The 15918-nt window shown below is 39.5% G+C and overlaps 2 protein-coding genes across 2 annotated transcripts; one reads left to right on the top strand and one right to left on the bottom strand.

Annotated features, from left to right (window-relative positions):
• Window positions 1–145: 145 nt before the first annotated feature.
• LOC105930254 lies at window positions 146–7215 on the bottom strand. Its single transcript, XM_012868371.3, has 10 exons — window positions 7151–7215; window positions 6474–6544; window positions 6104–6144; window positions 5845–5987; window positions 5412–5587; window positions 3410–3537; window positions 3159–3303; window positions 2912–3017; window positions 2332–2413; window positions 146–1064 (listed from the first exon to the last, which is right to left on the bottom strand). Exons 2-10 carry the CDS (start codon window positions 6535–6537, stop codon window positions 978–980), a joined length of 972 nt encoding a protein of 323 aa, XP_012723825.2. The 5' UTR covers window positions 6538–6544; window positions 7151–7215; the 3' UTR covers window positions 146–977.
• Window positions 7216–9787: 2572 nt separating this feature from the next.
• Window positions 9788–13033, top strand: LOC105930248 (caspase-8). The gene is made up of 6 exons (XM_036137984.1): window positions 9788–9937; window positions 10032–10454; window positions 10539–10570; window positions 11864–11969; window positions 12069–12609; window positions 12760–13033. Exons 2-6 carry the CDS (start codon window positions 10121–10123, stop codon window positions 12905–12907), a joined length of 1161 nt encoding a protein of 386 aa, XP_035993877.1. The 5' UTR covers window positions 9788–9937; window positions 10032–10120; the 3' UTR covers window positions 12908–13033.
• The last annotated feature ends 2885 nt before the right edge of the window (window positions 13034–15918 follow it).

Here is a 15918-nt window from a genome sequence, read left to right on the forward strand (position 1 = left end):
TACTGCTCTAATGTTTAAATATCTATCACACACAAAAGAAACCTACTGTTAATCAGACTATTTGACCTACATCTTTGACCTTTTTGAACTCTGGCCAACAGATTACTTTAAAGCTGCAGTAGATAACTTTTGTAAAAATGCGGGGTTTTTTTTTACATATTTATTAAATCTGTCACCATGTTCTGGCAGTAAAATCCAGCTGTTGTGGGTCCTCCCAGTGGTCCTACTGTCATTTATAGAAATACACCGTTCCTGGTCAGAAATAACCAATCAGAGCCAGGAGGAATGTCCCAGCAGTGTACGTGCTGCTCTCACCCCTCCCCCATACAGTGCTACTGTCATTCAAGTTCAAAATTGCAGATGGGCTGCAGCTGTGAAGAGAAATGGTGGCGAAAGAACCCGCTTTACAGGACAACTACCAATTTCTCAAGTGGCACCTGTTCAGAAAACAGACAGGTAAACATTGGATCAGCATGGCAGGCTCTGCAGTGGGGGAGGAGCTGTGGAGGGAGGGCTGCAGCGCTGCAGAGGTGTGCTTGTTCACAGACTAAGTCACACAGTTTTTTTTCAGAACTCCCCACTGCAGCTTCAAGAATGCTTTGTGTCTTTAAAGACACAGCCTTCAGGAATGATCTCCTGCTAAAAGGGTTTCAGGTTTGACACTTGTCTTTTTGTCCTTTATGGGTTCAGTTTATTCAGACATTTTTGAGAATTTTCCACCCATATAGGAAGACCTTTGCAGATTTTCAGTAGATGAGTCATTAGTTTTGTCCAAAATGTACAATCTTCCGCCTGTTTTTCATGAGTAATTTATGTTTTTGGACCAGGCTCTATTGGCTCCACAGTAGAAGATCACTGAAGGAGTTATATGTGATTTTTACTCTAGTTGTTGCAAATCTGTGGCTTGGAGTGCTCTCTCTATCTTAGTACTGGCTCATAAATCTAACTATGATACATGCGTTTATCCCGGATTGCTTTTAATTGGTTGCTCCGGGATCATGCTCTGCATCCTCCACCTCTGTGATTTCTTCCTCGGACTTGATCGTTGAAACAGGATGGAAGAACTGCAAACACAAGAAGAAGGGAAAAAAAATCATTGGAACCACCTGTGTACAAACACTGATAGTGACACTGGTGCCAAAGATATAAAGTGTGTTTCATATTGTGAACTGGAAGGTAAATCACAGATAATTTCCAAAATTGTTTACAAAGACAGTTCTGAAAAGTGTGGCATACATTTGTATTCTGCCCGCTTTAATCTAATACCCATAAATAAAGTCCAAGGCAATTCTAAATTGTTACCAATTAAAAAAAAAAAAAAACAGAGTCCCTTTGCATACATTTTGGTAAATGCAGCTGTTCCATGAAAGCCCCAGGCATTTGTTAGAGAACATCCGTGAATCAGCAGCTCAAGTGGGAGAATCAGGACAACCGCTGGCCATGCACTCTACAAATCTGACTTATGTGGGACAGCGGCACAAAGAATGCTGTAAGATGTCCCATTTGACATCTGCTGCAAGTCATGTAGGGGACACAGCAATCATGTGGAAGAAGGTGCTTCGGTGAGACCTAAACTGTAAACATTTTGGGAGTCTAATTGTGTGTGTGGAGGAAAACTAATGCTGCACATGACCCTGAATGCACCATACCCACAACGAGGTATGGTGGTGGCATGCTGTGAGGCTGCTTTTCAGCAGGTACAGGTAAGCTGATTAGAGTTGATGGGAAGATATGTGCAACTAAATACAGGCCAAAAGAGACAGAAAAACCTGTTAGAAGAAACAAAAAGTTGAGGTTGGGAATGATTTAGATTAATGCATATTTATGTCAGAATGACCCAGATCTAAGTTAAATAGAAAATATGTGGCAAAACTAGAAAACTACTGTTTGCAGACATTCCACTTCTAATGGAAAATAGTCATAAAATTCAGTGTATGCAAAGCAGGTAGAGATATCCTCATAGGAGTTGAGCAGTAAAAGGTGGTTCTAAATATATTACATAACTTAGAGGGGCTGAATAGGAACGCACCCAACACTTTTCAGATTTGGATTTGTCAAAAATTCTGAAACCCGGTGTCCTTTGCCTTTAACAACACAATTATGCGTTCCTTGGTGTTGGTCTACCACATCTAATAAAATACATTTCACTTTGTTTGTTTTTTTACCTGCCAAAGTGTGGAAAAGTTCCCAGGGTGTGAAAACATCTGCAAGGATGTGTGTGTGTGTGTGTGTGTGTGTGTGTGTGTGTGTGTGTGTGTGTGTGTGTGTGTGTGTGTGTGTGTGTGTGTGTGTGTGTGTGTGTGTGTGTGTGCAGTATGAGGAAGTGCTTACATTGAGCGGATCGTTTTTTTCCAGGAAATTTTTGTACTTCTCAGGAGGACGAGGAATCGGAGGAAGCAGAACTTTACCCAACCTGAGACATAAAATAAGCTTTAGGGAAATTTTATAATCCATGTTTCTGAGTAATCTTTTCTAAACTTCATTATGAAACAGAAAGTTGGCATATGATTATCAAAGAAAAAAGAAAACACCCTTTGGGTTGCTTAATAGGTCTTGTGTTTATTATCTTTTGACTTCCTTCCTCTTATTGGCTATTTTGGAACCCATTAAAGGTACGTTGTGTGAGAAAAACAGAAGTTTGGCGAAGATGCTGGCCTGTGGTTTTACACATGAAAAGAAACAACCTGCTGCCTTTTTACTTCTTCTTTCTACACTTTTTGCTCTGGAAGAAACTTCACAACTTCTGTAAACTCAAAGGTCACTTTTATCCTTTTTTTCCCTTCATAGGTCAGTTTCGTATTTACGAGACATGGCCTGCTTGATGAGTCAGTTTAGAAGGACATGGGTAATAAGGGGAAGTTTTCTTTTAAATGGCTACAACGGCCCTTCTTGTTAACCAGAATCATGCTACCTCTGATGGCGCAGCAACAACAGCACAGCCAGGAGCATCATGGGTACTCCAAGCGAAATCACAGCAATTACCAGAGGATCGAGTCTGAACGATGGCTCCCCGACCGCTACGTACACACAGATGCACATGGAGACAGGTTATTTTACTGGGGACATCGCTGTACGTCAGCTTTAAGATGTCCCGCCAGCTCAGAATGAAAACAGGAACCAGTCACTGATCAAGTCTGAGAAAACCAAAGTGTACTCACTGACTGTGGGACTCCACTCGCTCCACTGAGTGCATCCAAAGCAGAACTCCAATATCCTTGCCCTCATCCTCACCTTGTAGGTGTGACCAGGAACAACGTTTGGCTCCAGGTGTTGCAGCTTATCGCTGAAGTTTCTCAGTTTTTCCTGTTTTGAAAAGATTGTTTTTCTTCTTTTAGTGGGTTGCCTCAAGCTGAAAAATATCCCAGCTGGTGTGTGATGTATATCCACACATACACGGAGACAGACGTACCTGTTCACCCATGTCCAGCTGGTAATTAAAACAGTGTGGTGGAAAGCTCTCGCTTGGAGCATCCCAGGTGACATTAAGGCTGCCGTCCTGAACCGATGCTGTAACGTTCGCCGGAGGAGGGATGATGTCTGTGGCGAAACCCAAATGACCACAGGTTACAGTTAAGGCCAATATTGTTACTAGCAAAACAACATAAACATGGTATCAGAAAAATCAAATACATAATGTATCCGTTTAAGTACATTTTGTTTAAAAACTTGTAAAATTCTGTATTCTCTGTGATTAATAGAGAAAGAAAAAAATGAACCTCTTTGAGGTTAGAAGGATCTCCTTCACTGCGAAAAGAGAACTAAAAGTAAATAAGATTTTCTTGAAATTAGTGTATTTATCCTTGATTTGAGCAGGTAAATAAAATGATCTGCCATTGGAATACGATTTCTGGACTTAAAATTGGAACAATTAATTTCTATGATCTTATTTCAAGTCCAGTTTATCTAACAATCTTATTATAGGGGTCAAAATACTCATTCCATTGGCAGATAATCTTATTTATCTGCTCAAATCAAGGACAAATACACTAATTTAAAGAAAATTATACTTATGTTTTAGTTCTGTTTTTACAGTGTTGCTTTGGGCAATTATCATACTGTGTTTTGCTTTCAAGAATGATTTGTTGTTAAAACCACAAACTTCACATGATATTAAAATTTCCCAATAAATAAATGTATTGTTGTAATTGTTACTATTCCTCATTTTCCTCACTGTAAATTCAATGAGAGTGCCAGTAAGTATTGTTCATGTTTGAAAATGTGATTATGTGCTGTCATTGTGAGCTAGTCCTGAAGTAGCCACTTCAATAGCTTTAGATGCTTTTCTGGTAGTTTTTAAGAGCAGGTTTGGGGTTTGTGGGGCTTCGACCACAGTGAGGTGCAGTCTCAGACATCAAAAAGTGTGCAAGGGTTTTGTTTTTAATAAATATAATCATCCCTTTTATCATTATAAATACCACAGATAAACTTGGAAGTCCATTTCTTCCATCTCTACCTGCAATAATCTTTAACTATCTCCAGCTTTTGGCAATAAAGTGTATTACTTTACATTTAAATAAATAACTTTATGCCTAAATTATTTAGAGAAGAGGAAAAATATATCATTGCAGCACTTGAGTGTTTGAATCCTTAAATAACTTCAGTTTTGATCTTCCTTAAGACAAAACTAAATCTGACTGAATCAAAGCCTAGCAAAGCGGAAACTGCTTTCGGTGTCTTGTCACGGAGATATTTGACTGTTTGCCTGAATTTTTAAGCATTTTTATCAAGAGTTGTTGTCCTTCTTTCTCAAGAACAAAAAGGTGCTCCACCAACAGAGTGACACAAGAAGAAGCGTCAGCGTTCTAAACCCCAAATTAAATGCGGACCTTTGTCATCATGCCCTGGGGTGTTAATAAAGCCAGCATGGGAAGACCTGCTCCACGCTCCTACAATGATTAAGATCAAGCATGCTGCACTATAATCACTTTCACCTCCTCATTTCCTGTTGAGACAATTCCACTTTTCACCAAGAAAAGCAACAAAAAGGCTATTTTTATCTTGGTGCTTTACCTCCTGCTGTAACGTGAGGTTTGTTCCAGAGCAGTTTGGTGTGCAGACATTTAAAACACTAAGGATATAACACGTTGCATAGGTGACATATATCTTCTCTTTTTTTTTATTCTGAGGTGAGCCTTGACGGATAGGACTGTTACTTTCGCATCTCGTGACTCAAATCTTAACACGTGTAATCAGTTCTTACTGCTTTGAGTGAGTTACTGCTTTCATGTATTTATGGCCATTAGAGAACAAACACTGATGACTTTAATTGAATTTTAGAACTATTACCTCTAATTAAAAAAACAGATATTCTGTGTGTCCTGATCTGCTGACAGCAGTACATATCTATGTATTCTCTGTGTATTAGCAAGTTCAACTACTCAACAAGAACAGTGTGTGTCTTTGATAATTACGCAATGAATCGTCGTCAAACGATGCTCGGCAGCACATCCAGGCGCCACGCAGGGTCACGTTAAAATCGACGGCTACCTCCCTATGCTCGCCATCTTGGAGCATCCAGGATATGAACCCAACTCTCTTCGCTGAGCCTTGGAGTCGAGAATCCACCAATTCGTCATTTTCAGAAACCCTGCAAAGAAACAAGCAGGAATACTCAGAAATCAAATCAAATCAGTTTATATAGCGGCCGCTCACAACAGAGTCAGTTCAGATGTATCATACAGACAGATTGGTTCAGTTTTCTATCTAGAGAAACCCAGCGGACTGTTCTCGAGTCATTCACTTGCAGTTGAATGACTCGAGACTTGTTTTTAAATCTCTTAGAAGTAAGTTCTGTGTGCATGTGAGTTACATTACCAAAAGCATGGAGGAAATAAATTGGATCACCTGACAGAGACAGACAGCTCAGCATCCTGGTCCAAAGTGTGGAAGGACCAGGAACAGTTGAGCAGGTTTGTCGGGTAGACGAGACAGATGACAGCTTTTGAGGTGTTTGGCAATTCTTCACATGCATCAAGCCCTGTCGCATTCTGTATGTGGACAGAAGAGGAGAATTAGGAGAAACTGAAACATAAGTTTATGCTAAAGCATCGTTTGTTAGCCGCTGCAAGGCATTTTGAATCGGGAAGAATAACTGAATGCTCACGTCGTTGGGAGAAAAGGTACAGACGTCTGAACTGTTGCCCTCTGTCTCCGATAAAAGAAAACATGAATCCAGATTTAGAACATGAGAGACAACCAACAAGACATCCTCATCAGGTTCACATATAACCTGAGCACCGCAGCTGTATGCACAGAGCTGTAAAACCTGACAAATCAAACATGCTTTGCATCAATGGATCATTCTAAACCCTTCGCCTTTTGCAGTTATCCTTGAATCTGAATTCACGGCGGTTTCCAGCAATATTGTCTTAAGGAGAAAAGTAAGGCCCCACCCTGATAAGCAGTTTAATGGTTCCTCGTGCGGCTTCTATTGTTTATTTTAGTCATGATTGTTTTGGGACAGAGACACCCACCTTGTGAGATCCACAGCAACAGGAAACTGCACCAGAGGGCAGGAAAGGCGGGAGAGAGCTTCATAATCCGTCTAAAATGTACACATACACACAGACATCAGATTCACAACACAGGCTCTCTAGTATTTGGTGTTTAAGGAGTCCTTGTTGGCATTAGGCACTCACCTTGCTGTAAATACGTGAATATCTGATTATATTCCCACAGACATGAGTCTCAGCTTTTGAGACGGACCACATGCAGCACAGAGGCTATCGAACACGTCTACTGTGGGTGATTTCCTGGCTTTTTAGCCAGGAAATCACCCACAGCAGACTTGTGCCTCTAGACTTTTTAGACTTCCCCTTTTTAACTTCTTTAATGCACACAGGCTGACTTCTTGTAAGTCACCTCGGAGAAGGTTCTAACTGATTTAAAGAAACCGCTTGGCTCATTTCTGTACCGACTCTGATACCTTCAAAGTTTCAGAAACACAGTCGTCAACCGCACTGAAAGACAGAAAGCCCTTCTGTGTTTACACACGGCTCCCCCTCTGATTAAAGGACACGCTACGGCAGCTCACTGCACATATCAGCTCATATATCTTAGGAGGGAGACCTCAAACGCAACATTCTGTCTGCTATGCCACAATGAAACCGTTATTAAAAAATTAAAAAAAGAGTAAATAAGGCGGCGTTACCTCCTTCTGTGTCCCCACGCTGCTGCTGAATGCGTCTCTCTCTCTGCCAGGAGACACAACGAGACCTTTTGGGGGAAATATGAATAATGACGTCACCTACTGTACAGATCAGCAGGAAACCAAGACTGGGTTTTTTTTTTTTTTGTTCCATCACTCTGTTCTTTGCTTGTGTATGTACATATCTCAGTGCCCTGCACAGGGAGAATTTTCATGGAAATAAATCAACAAAGCAAAACAAAAACAGAGCTGTAAAGGTACATGAAAAATTTTGTGTGAGATTTGTGACAGGGGGATTGGGGGCTGAGGGAGTGGAGAGGGGTGAACGGACCGCTCGCTGCCCATATGGGCGTTGTTGTTGTGTGACATTCACATTTGATTGAATTTATTTATTTGAATTCATTCATTTAAGGAATTTAATATATATACATATATATATATATATATATATATATATATATATATATATATATATATATATATATATATATATATATAATTTTATAGGTTTACGTGTGTTTTGAGTATAAATGATTAAAGTAAATGAAAACCCAAAACCCAGTCTCTCTGAAAAATCTAATTTTTACATTTTTTTGCTTTTACATTGCACTATAATTTTTTTTTTTTTTTTAATGTAGAAAAATATTACAATGCACTGTACTGTATTTGTGTCCATCGCTTGCTGGGGCCTCCTTCTGCGTGAATCACTGTATCGATGCGGTGTGTCAGAGAAGTCATCAGCCTGTGACTCTGCTGAGGCGTTCAGGAAGCCCTGCTTGCTTTAACAATGACCTTTACCCCACATACAACGTATGTTGGGCAGGTGCCGAGTCTGGCGGGGAAATGAAACCAGCCTCTCCGTAAATTCTGTCAGCACAGGGAAGTGTGAAGTACACTTTCAAGCCTTGTGGTAAGACAGATGCCCAGACATTGAAAACCGGCATTCATGGCTCCCCAGATCATCAATGACTGTAGAAACCTTACCCTTGACCTCGAGCAGCTGGGATTCAGAGCCTTTCCACTCTTCCTGCAGAGTCTGGACTTTAATCCAAGCAATATAACTTTGCACTAAATAGCAACACTCCAGTTGTCTTTCTCCTTCTTGTAACTCATTTCCTAGATACTGGATACCAGGAGCCTCCGACAGACACAACCCACATCTTGTGAATATCCTCCAAACTCTTGAATAATCTTCTCGGTCTGTGTCCCAGTTGCTTTTGCAACTTTTTCTACCACAGTTTTTTTCTTCCACTTAACTAACCATGATTGTGCTTGAACACAACACTCTGTGAACAACCAGCTTCTTTGACGTTGACCTTTTTGGAGGGGCTCAGCGGTACTGACAACTTTCCATTCGGCAGTTTTCTTTCCTAACACATTCCTGTGTTCAAAATCTATTTTATTGGAACCGTGGAATATTTACATATTCTGACACAATTGGATTTTGGGGTTTCATTAGCTGTGAGCCATAATAACAGAAATAAATGTTCTGATGTGTCTCAATAATTCAGGTAGAAAAATACAAACAAACAAACAAACAAAAGTGACATTTTTTGTTAAAATGTTTCGTCCCTTCTCCTTTTCTTCAAGGAGAAGAGACAAAACGTTTCAACAAAAAAATAACCTGTCCAGATGAGGTACCCAATTTACTTCTTACTTCTACTTTTTTTTTTTGCACCTTAAACAGATGGTTGTTTTGAGTCCATATGGTATAAAGAGTTTTTTTTTATTATTAAACGACTCAAATAAAATAGTTGTTTCTAAATTGAGATGCACCTGTGTGTTATTACCAAAGTGATGAACGTTAACATTGCTCTTGGTAAAAAAGTCTAACCATCAGATCCTAATAGGTTCTCAAAAGCTGAAGAGTTTATCATCTAACTCGCTCTGCAGCTCCATCCTGGCAGCACCATTAGCATTATTCTCTGTGTTGTTTTTAAAAACGATTCAATCTTTGCCATATAAGAGGCTCTGTAATTTAAAGGTTTTAAACTCTGCCTATGTTGAATATTCACTGTGAACAAACAGACCACCGCTTTATGCAACTATAAGGTTTGCAGCAAGAGTGTAGGATAAGGGAGGTTTTTGTTTTGTTTTGTTTTTATCGTTACTCTGCACATTTCATTTCCCAGACCACATGTGTCTCTTCTCCCTGTTGGAGTAATGAACTGCGGGAGGCACTGCTGAACGAGGCCTAAAGAGAATTCTTCCTTAAATGATTCTGAATCATTTAAGGAAGTTCAATACAGGGTGGCTTGCTATTAAGATGGTTTTCACTTCGGTTTAGTGGTTACCAAACGAATACACAGAAAAGAGGCCATGTGAAGTTTAGCACCGCTACAGCGCCATAAAACCTGCTGACGATTACCAATAGATATCTAGTCTGTTTTCTACAAAAAAAAAGAGGAAGAAAAAAAAGACGGAAAGAAGTTGTGTGTTGTTGTTCCAATCCTACATTACCACACATTCCTAATGCAAAGCTGCTAAATAAAAGCAATCATGTGATTGATTGTGTTATGTATTGACAAAATGGCAATAATTATGACACTATCGTTTCACTATCGCTGCTCAGATTGCATTAGGTTATTTTCTTACCACCAGGGGGCAGCACAGACCACCCTTTATTCTTTATCAACAATTAAAACTTAGATCATGCTGCTTTGTGCCTGTCTGGGTGGCGGGACTTTATCACCGCCTCGCAACGTGTCTATAATTGTAGTTTTATTGGTTTAAAATAAGCTGCCTAACTTACTAGCTTTACACTTTGATTTTCGGACAGGCTGAGAAGTGGTATGAAATCTTTAAGAAACAGGTTCTAGTCCATTTATTTGTCCTTAAACCGCTAACCTGCAACTTCCTGCTTTCGTATTTACCGTCACCACAGGGGGTTTGGGAAAAACGAAAGCATTTACTGCTTTCGAAGAAGCACGCAAGACGACGGACGAGCTTTGAGGTTCTGGTTCTAGCGCAGAAATGTCGGCCAGAGACGCGCTTAGGCGCAACAAAACCAAACTCCTGGACGTCTTATGTGGAGACCGCATTCTTATCCTGCAGAAAGTCTTTGAGAAGAATCTGATCACTCTGAGGGAATACAACGGTCTGAAGGGAATCAACAAGGAGAACGATGAGGGCCACGTTGTGGAGCTTGTGGACAAGATCATGAATAAAGGAGAAGAAACCTGCCAACTCTTCATAAACCTCCTGCAGACAGATGCGGACATTAAAACGACTTATCCCGATCTGAGGAACATGCAGTTCAGTGACGTCAGAATGACCGAGCCGGTCCAGGCTAGCTCACCTTGTTCAGGTAATTCAGGTCACACCGCGTGCTATCATTTTTCTCCTGGTTATGAAACATCTCATTTATGCTTGTGTTGGCCTTTTCACCCAGGTGACGCGGGGCCAGAGAATAAAAAGCTGAAGGTGAGGTCCTGGTATGGAAACAGGTTGTATTTTTCATCAGCGTTTATTATAGAAACAAAATATAGGCTTGACTATATCGGTTCAGGTAACTCAATGGTAATTTATTTCAACATGCTGTTACACGTCCTGATAAGATCGGACGTTCCCCTTTATTACACTGTACTGCAATCCTGCTCAGTAGTTAAAAGCATGGACAACTTGGAGTTTGCTCCCGCTTAATATGGTTATAATATCAAGAGAGATTATATAGGGGATGGAAACAGCTGTAAAGGCTGACATTCATTTTTATGAGCATTATAAGCCTAATTCCAGGAAACAAAGCTCATTTTTTTTTCTTTTTAGATGACAGGAAAAGGATGGCAAAATGTTTGTAGTTGTTGCGTTTTAGTGATATTTAGCTGCTCCTGTCATGTATTCTGTGATAATCTGTAGCAGCACTAAATCGGTCCTGCAAGGATGTCTTGCAGCTTGGACAAACTGGAACTATTGGCTTATTATCTACAGAAATAAAGTGTTGAGATCCTTGGATAAGGGATTATTAAACATTTATTACAACAAATCATGCTTGATTTATAAATATCTCAAGATAAACAATTAATCTAACTCGTTGCTAGGATTCCCAGCTTGAGCTATTTGTTCCTCAACCTACAGGTGCTTATCAGTAAACTGGAACATCAACGAAAAGTTCATTTATTTCAGTAATTCAGTTTAATAAAGGGAAACTCTTGCTATGAGCCTCAGCTTTAAGTTAGTTTTGTCATGCTCCCCTGCTATGTATTTTGCTGAATAGCTTAAACCTACCACACTTTTTTCCTTCCACTCAACTTTCTAGGAAATTGCTTGGATACAGCGTTCTGTGAGCAACCAGCTACTTTAACACTGACCTCTTGTGGCTCACCATCCTTGTGAAGCTTGTTGATGACTGTTTTCAGGACAGTCATCAAGTTAGCCATCTTTCCTCATGGTTGTGTCGCCTACTGAGCCAGACTTAGACCTTTGAAAGGCTCAGGAAACCTTTGCTTTAAGCTAATTAGCTGACTAGAGTAGGACACTGTGAGTTTCCAGTGTCTAACTTTTTTCAAAATATTAAAATGTTATGACAAATGAAAAAATTACCAAAAAATATGGAACCTTTTTCTGATACAATATATTTAGACGTACCTTTATATGTCAATGTGGTTTCTAAATTCCGTATGGTGTTTAAAATTTGAGTTTTTGAATTTTTGAAACATGTGTGTAGGGACTTATTTTTCTTTTTTGCTTTGTATTGAATTGCATTGTCTTCTGTTCAAGGGTGAGTGTTATGAACTAAAAAGCCAGCCTGTTGGTGTCTGCCTGATCATAAACAACAAGGAAGTCATCGGCGGCAAACCGAGAAGGGGGACGGACAAAGATGCTGGTACATTATTCTTTGTTTTATTTTTTAAAGTATGTCTTGTCTGGTGTTTCCTCAAGTCTAATTCCTCTCTACTTCAACAAATCATATCAAATGCTGCAGAAAGCCTGGCAAAGGTGTTCAGCTGGCTGGGCTTCAGAGTGCTGATGTGCAAAGACCAAACCAGGGACCAGATGAAACACACACTGGAGAGCTTTGCTTCGCTTCGTGACGCCGACCAGCTGCAGGAGTCGAGCTTGCAGGAATGGTTTGGTTGCTCTTTCATTGCTCCCCAGCAGCTTCTTAAGCATGGCGATGCATTCGTCTGCTGCATTCTGAGCCACGGGGCGCAGGGTGTGGTTTTGGGGATTGACTCAAAGCCTCTTGCCATTAAAGAGATAACAAGATATTTTAATGCCACTGACCAGTCAGCCCTCACTGGCAAACCCAAGGTGTTCCTGATCCAGGCCTGCCAAGGAGGCAAAATCCAGCGAGGGGTTCTGCTGAAAGATGTGGAGGAGGATAGCTTGACATCCATTCCTGAGGAAACAGATTTTCTCGTTGCTGTTGCCACTGTTGAAGATCATGCAGCTTTTAGACACCCAACAGAAGGAAGCTGGTTTGTCCAGTCTGTGTGTGAGCAGCTAGAGGAGCACTGTCCTAGGTAAATAAAACCCTCATTTCAGGGGTTTCCTGTCTTGTAATTCTAACCTTCGATAACCAGTGCCCTCCGTTGTTTGATGTTAGTGTTTTTTTCAGTTCTAATCTATGCAGTTACAGTGATGTTTTTTTTCTTACATACGTTTAATTTCAGGGGTGAGGACATCACTTCCATCCTCCACCGTGTAAATGATCAAGTAGGACAAAAAGAGGGCTCCATCTATGTTGGAGAAGAAAAGCAGGCGCCTGAAGTGAGGTTCACGCTGAGGAAGAAACTTGTGCTGTCGCCACCTTCCATGTGAAGCAACAAAGCTCCTGCAAATATAGCATCTCTAATTTTTGATACTATATTTTCTAATCTATTTTTACTTTGAGTCACATTTTTTAATTTTCTACCAATTTAGCAAATAAAGTGAGAAGTGCGGTCAGTGCTGGTATGTGTCTGGTTTCATTTTCATCTGCTGTCTTTGCATGCCAAATACACATCTGCTCCACATATCAAACACTGGTATGCTGCAGTTACTCAAAGCTTAATGTTTAATCCTAACATATTCGTATATTACACATGGTCCATGCATTATCTGCCTGCATGTCTTGATTCAAAGCCACATAAAAATGAAAATCTCAGTAAAGAATTACCCATTGTTGCATGATAAGTACATTGTTATTTCACAATCTGTTGAGAAGAGTCAACCCCCCCCCCCCTCCCCCTCCAAGGACATTGAATGAAAGATATTAGGTTAGTTCTGTTTAGCAAAACTGTTATATTTGCTCAAAAGTTCCTCAAATTCATAATGCCTTTAACCGATTTAGAAAGGTTTGCATGAAGAGGTTGTAGTGGATATTAATAATTATAAATTAAGTGAGCACACGACTCATGAAAACAAAAGATGCATCTTATTTAATTCAAAGGCATGAGCGTTTGAATGTCTGTCTCCCAACGCAGTCACGAAACAGAGAGAAGAGAATAAGAACACACTAAACAGTTCAGATGGGTTGTGCGTGTCAGAGAATGATATGTTTTTGGAGCAAAATGTACATAATAACCTCCGAATAAAAGCTAAAAACCTTGTAGAGATTATAGCTATGACCAATAAGAGATTAATTATCCACAATAAACTGAGTCCTGTATAGACATGGGCTCAAAGTACTCTCAGAGAAGCAGAATTCATTGCTCTAACAGAAACATATAAAAAGCCAGATTCCACAGAAGAACGGTGACATTCATTTTTGGAGACGTTTCCTGTGGTCGGATGTAACAGAATAATGTTTGACCATGATGATTGTTGCTACATTTAAAGGGAGGAAAAGAAGCTTGCAATCCTGAGAAAACCGTCCCAATTGTGAAGCACAGTGGTGGCAGTACCACGCATCGGTGGTTTTTCTCCACCTCAAAGAAAGATTAGTGCTCCTAACAGGAGATGACATCCTGAGAAAAGAACAATATTGAAGCATGGGTCTTTTAGATAAACACTGACACTGACTACAAATTGGCTAAAAGACAACAATGTGAACTTATTGAAGTGGCCACAAAAGCCTGATCTCAGTCCCATTGAAGATTTGCTGAAAAGGTGGGTGTGAGCAAGGTGGCCCACAAGCCTGCACACCACTTCTGACGGGAGAAATGGGGCCGGAGGTAGCGAAGATGTTTAAAAACAGGAAGTGGAATTTGAATAAAGTTTTTTTTTTATCCCCTCACTCACTTATTTATCTGGATATAGGAAACATGGATATTTTTGGTAAATCTAAAAATTCTGATTTACTTTCAGACAGTAAGAAAAAAGTTTGTCTTTCCATTCAGTTAAGTCGATTTTTGTAGCCTTTACGCCTTAAAGCAACAGCAGCAGAGTCTCACAGAGTCATTTTGGACCCTGCCGCGGCTGCGCGCTGACTTCCGTATGGGGGTGAAGATTCTCAGTCATCCAGGTCATGGTCATTCCAAAAAAAGTAAAAAACAAAGCAACTGGACTTGTTTTTCGTAGTTGAAGATGTTTCGCTTCCTCTCCAGGAAGCTTTCTCAATTCAAAAAGTCTGGAGTAATGGGCAGTAGTATAAAGCTTGTTACTCCACATTACTCCAGACTTTTTGAATTGAGAAAGCTTCCTGGAGAGGACGCGAAACGTCTTCAACTACAAAAAACAAGTCCAGTTGTTTTGTTTTTTACTTTTTTTGGAACTTCCGTATGGGGTTAGTTATAAAGCAACCCTGTGGTTGATTGTGTTACGTATTGGCAAAATGGCAATAATTAAGTTATGACATTATCGTTCCACTACAGCTGCTCAGATTGCATTAGGTTATTTTCTTACCACCAGGGGGCAGCACAGACCACCCTTTATTCTTTATCAATAATTCAAACTTAGATCATGCTGCTTTGTGCTTGGCTGGGTAGCTTTATTGGTTTAAAATAAGCTGCCTAACTTACTAGCTTCACACTTTGATTTTTGGACAGGCTGAGAAGTGGTATGAAATCTTTAAGAAACCGGTTCTAGCCCATTATTCGTCCTTAAACCCATAGACATTATATACGTAGATGTCCCATTGGGCGCAGGTTTGCACGTCGACGTCACCGCCGTATTGTATGTGGCAGAAAGTAGTGAACGTCTATGTTACCTGTGTATATGTTTTAACTATTTAGATAGAAACATATAGATGGAGTTAACATATACTTGTAAATATATATATATATATATATATATATATATATATATATATATATATATATATATATATATATATATATATATATATATATATATATGAGAGAGAGACAGAGAATGAGAGAGATAAATATATATATATATTTGTGTATGTGTTATGAATATAAAAATCAGTTGTTTAAATCTAAACATTGCGGTCTTCATTATTTCATAAAACCGTGTGAACTTTTAATATCTGGTATAGACACAGATTAGCAACAGACTTTTGGGGGAGGATTAAAGAGATAAAAATACTAATATGAGAAAAACGTCATAGGAGAATAAAGTTTAAAGAAAAGACAAAAATAGTAATATTATGAGAAAAACATCATATTATGACAATTAAGGGGGAACATTTCCAGAATAGTCACAGTTTGTAGAACTATCTTAGTCCTGGAGTAATAGGGCCAGGATAGATTGTTATAATTATTTTTTTCTTTACAAGAATAAAGTCAGGAGAATGAAGCCAACAGGGATAGGAAAATAAACTTGTAATATTACAAAAATAAAGATCTTACAAATATAAAGTATATTCTGAGGTTAAAGTCCCTCTGATACTGTTTAAGTGATTCAGTCTAACTGCAGACTTGCCACATTCAACATGACGGAGTCTCTGA

This window comes from Fundulus heteroclitus, chromosome 6 (genome assembly GCF_011125445.2).
Source record: "Fundulus heteroclitus isolate FHET01 chromosome 6, MU-UCD_Fhet_4.1, whole genome shotgun sequence".
Lineage (NCBI taxonomy): Eukaryota > Metazoa > Chordata > Actinopteri > Cyprinodontiformes > Fundulidae > Fundulus > Fundulus heteroclitus.

Bases quoted from the DNA above. Each gene is read 5' to 3' on its own strand.
- LOC105930254 (XM_012868371.3), bottom strand. From the start codon at position 6,537: ATGAAGCTCTCTCCCGCCTTTCCTGCCCTCTGGTGCAGTTTCCTGTTG. The intron at 3,538-5,411 runs GTAATTATCAAA...GTTTCGCCACAG, and splicing joins GTTTGACGACGATTCATTGC to ACATCATCCCTCCTCCGGCG. The intron at 3,018-3,158 runs GTGAGTACACTT...GTGTGTACGTAG, and splicing joins CGAGTGGAGTCCCACAGTCA to CGGTCGGGGAGCCATCGTTC.
- LOC105930248 (XM_036137984.1), top strand. From the start codon at position 10,121: ATGTCGGCCAGAGACGCGCTTAGGCGCAACAAAACCAAACTCCTGGAC. The intron at 10,455-10,538 runs GTAATTCAGGTC...CTTTTCACCCAG, and splicing joins GGCTAGCTCACCTTGTTCAG to GTGACGCGGGGCCAGAGAAT. The intron at 12,610-12,759 runs GTAAATAAAACC...GTTTAATTTCAG, and splicing joins CTAGAGGAGCACTGTCCTAG to GGGTGAGGACATCACTTCCA.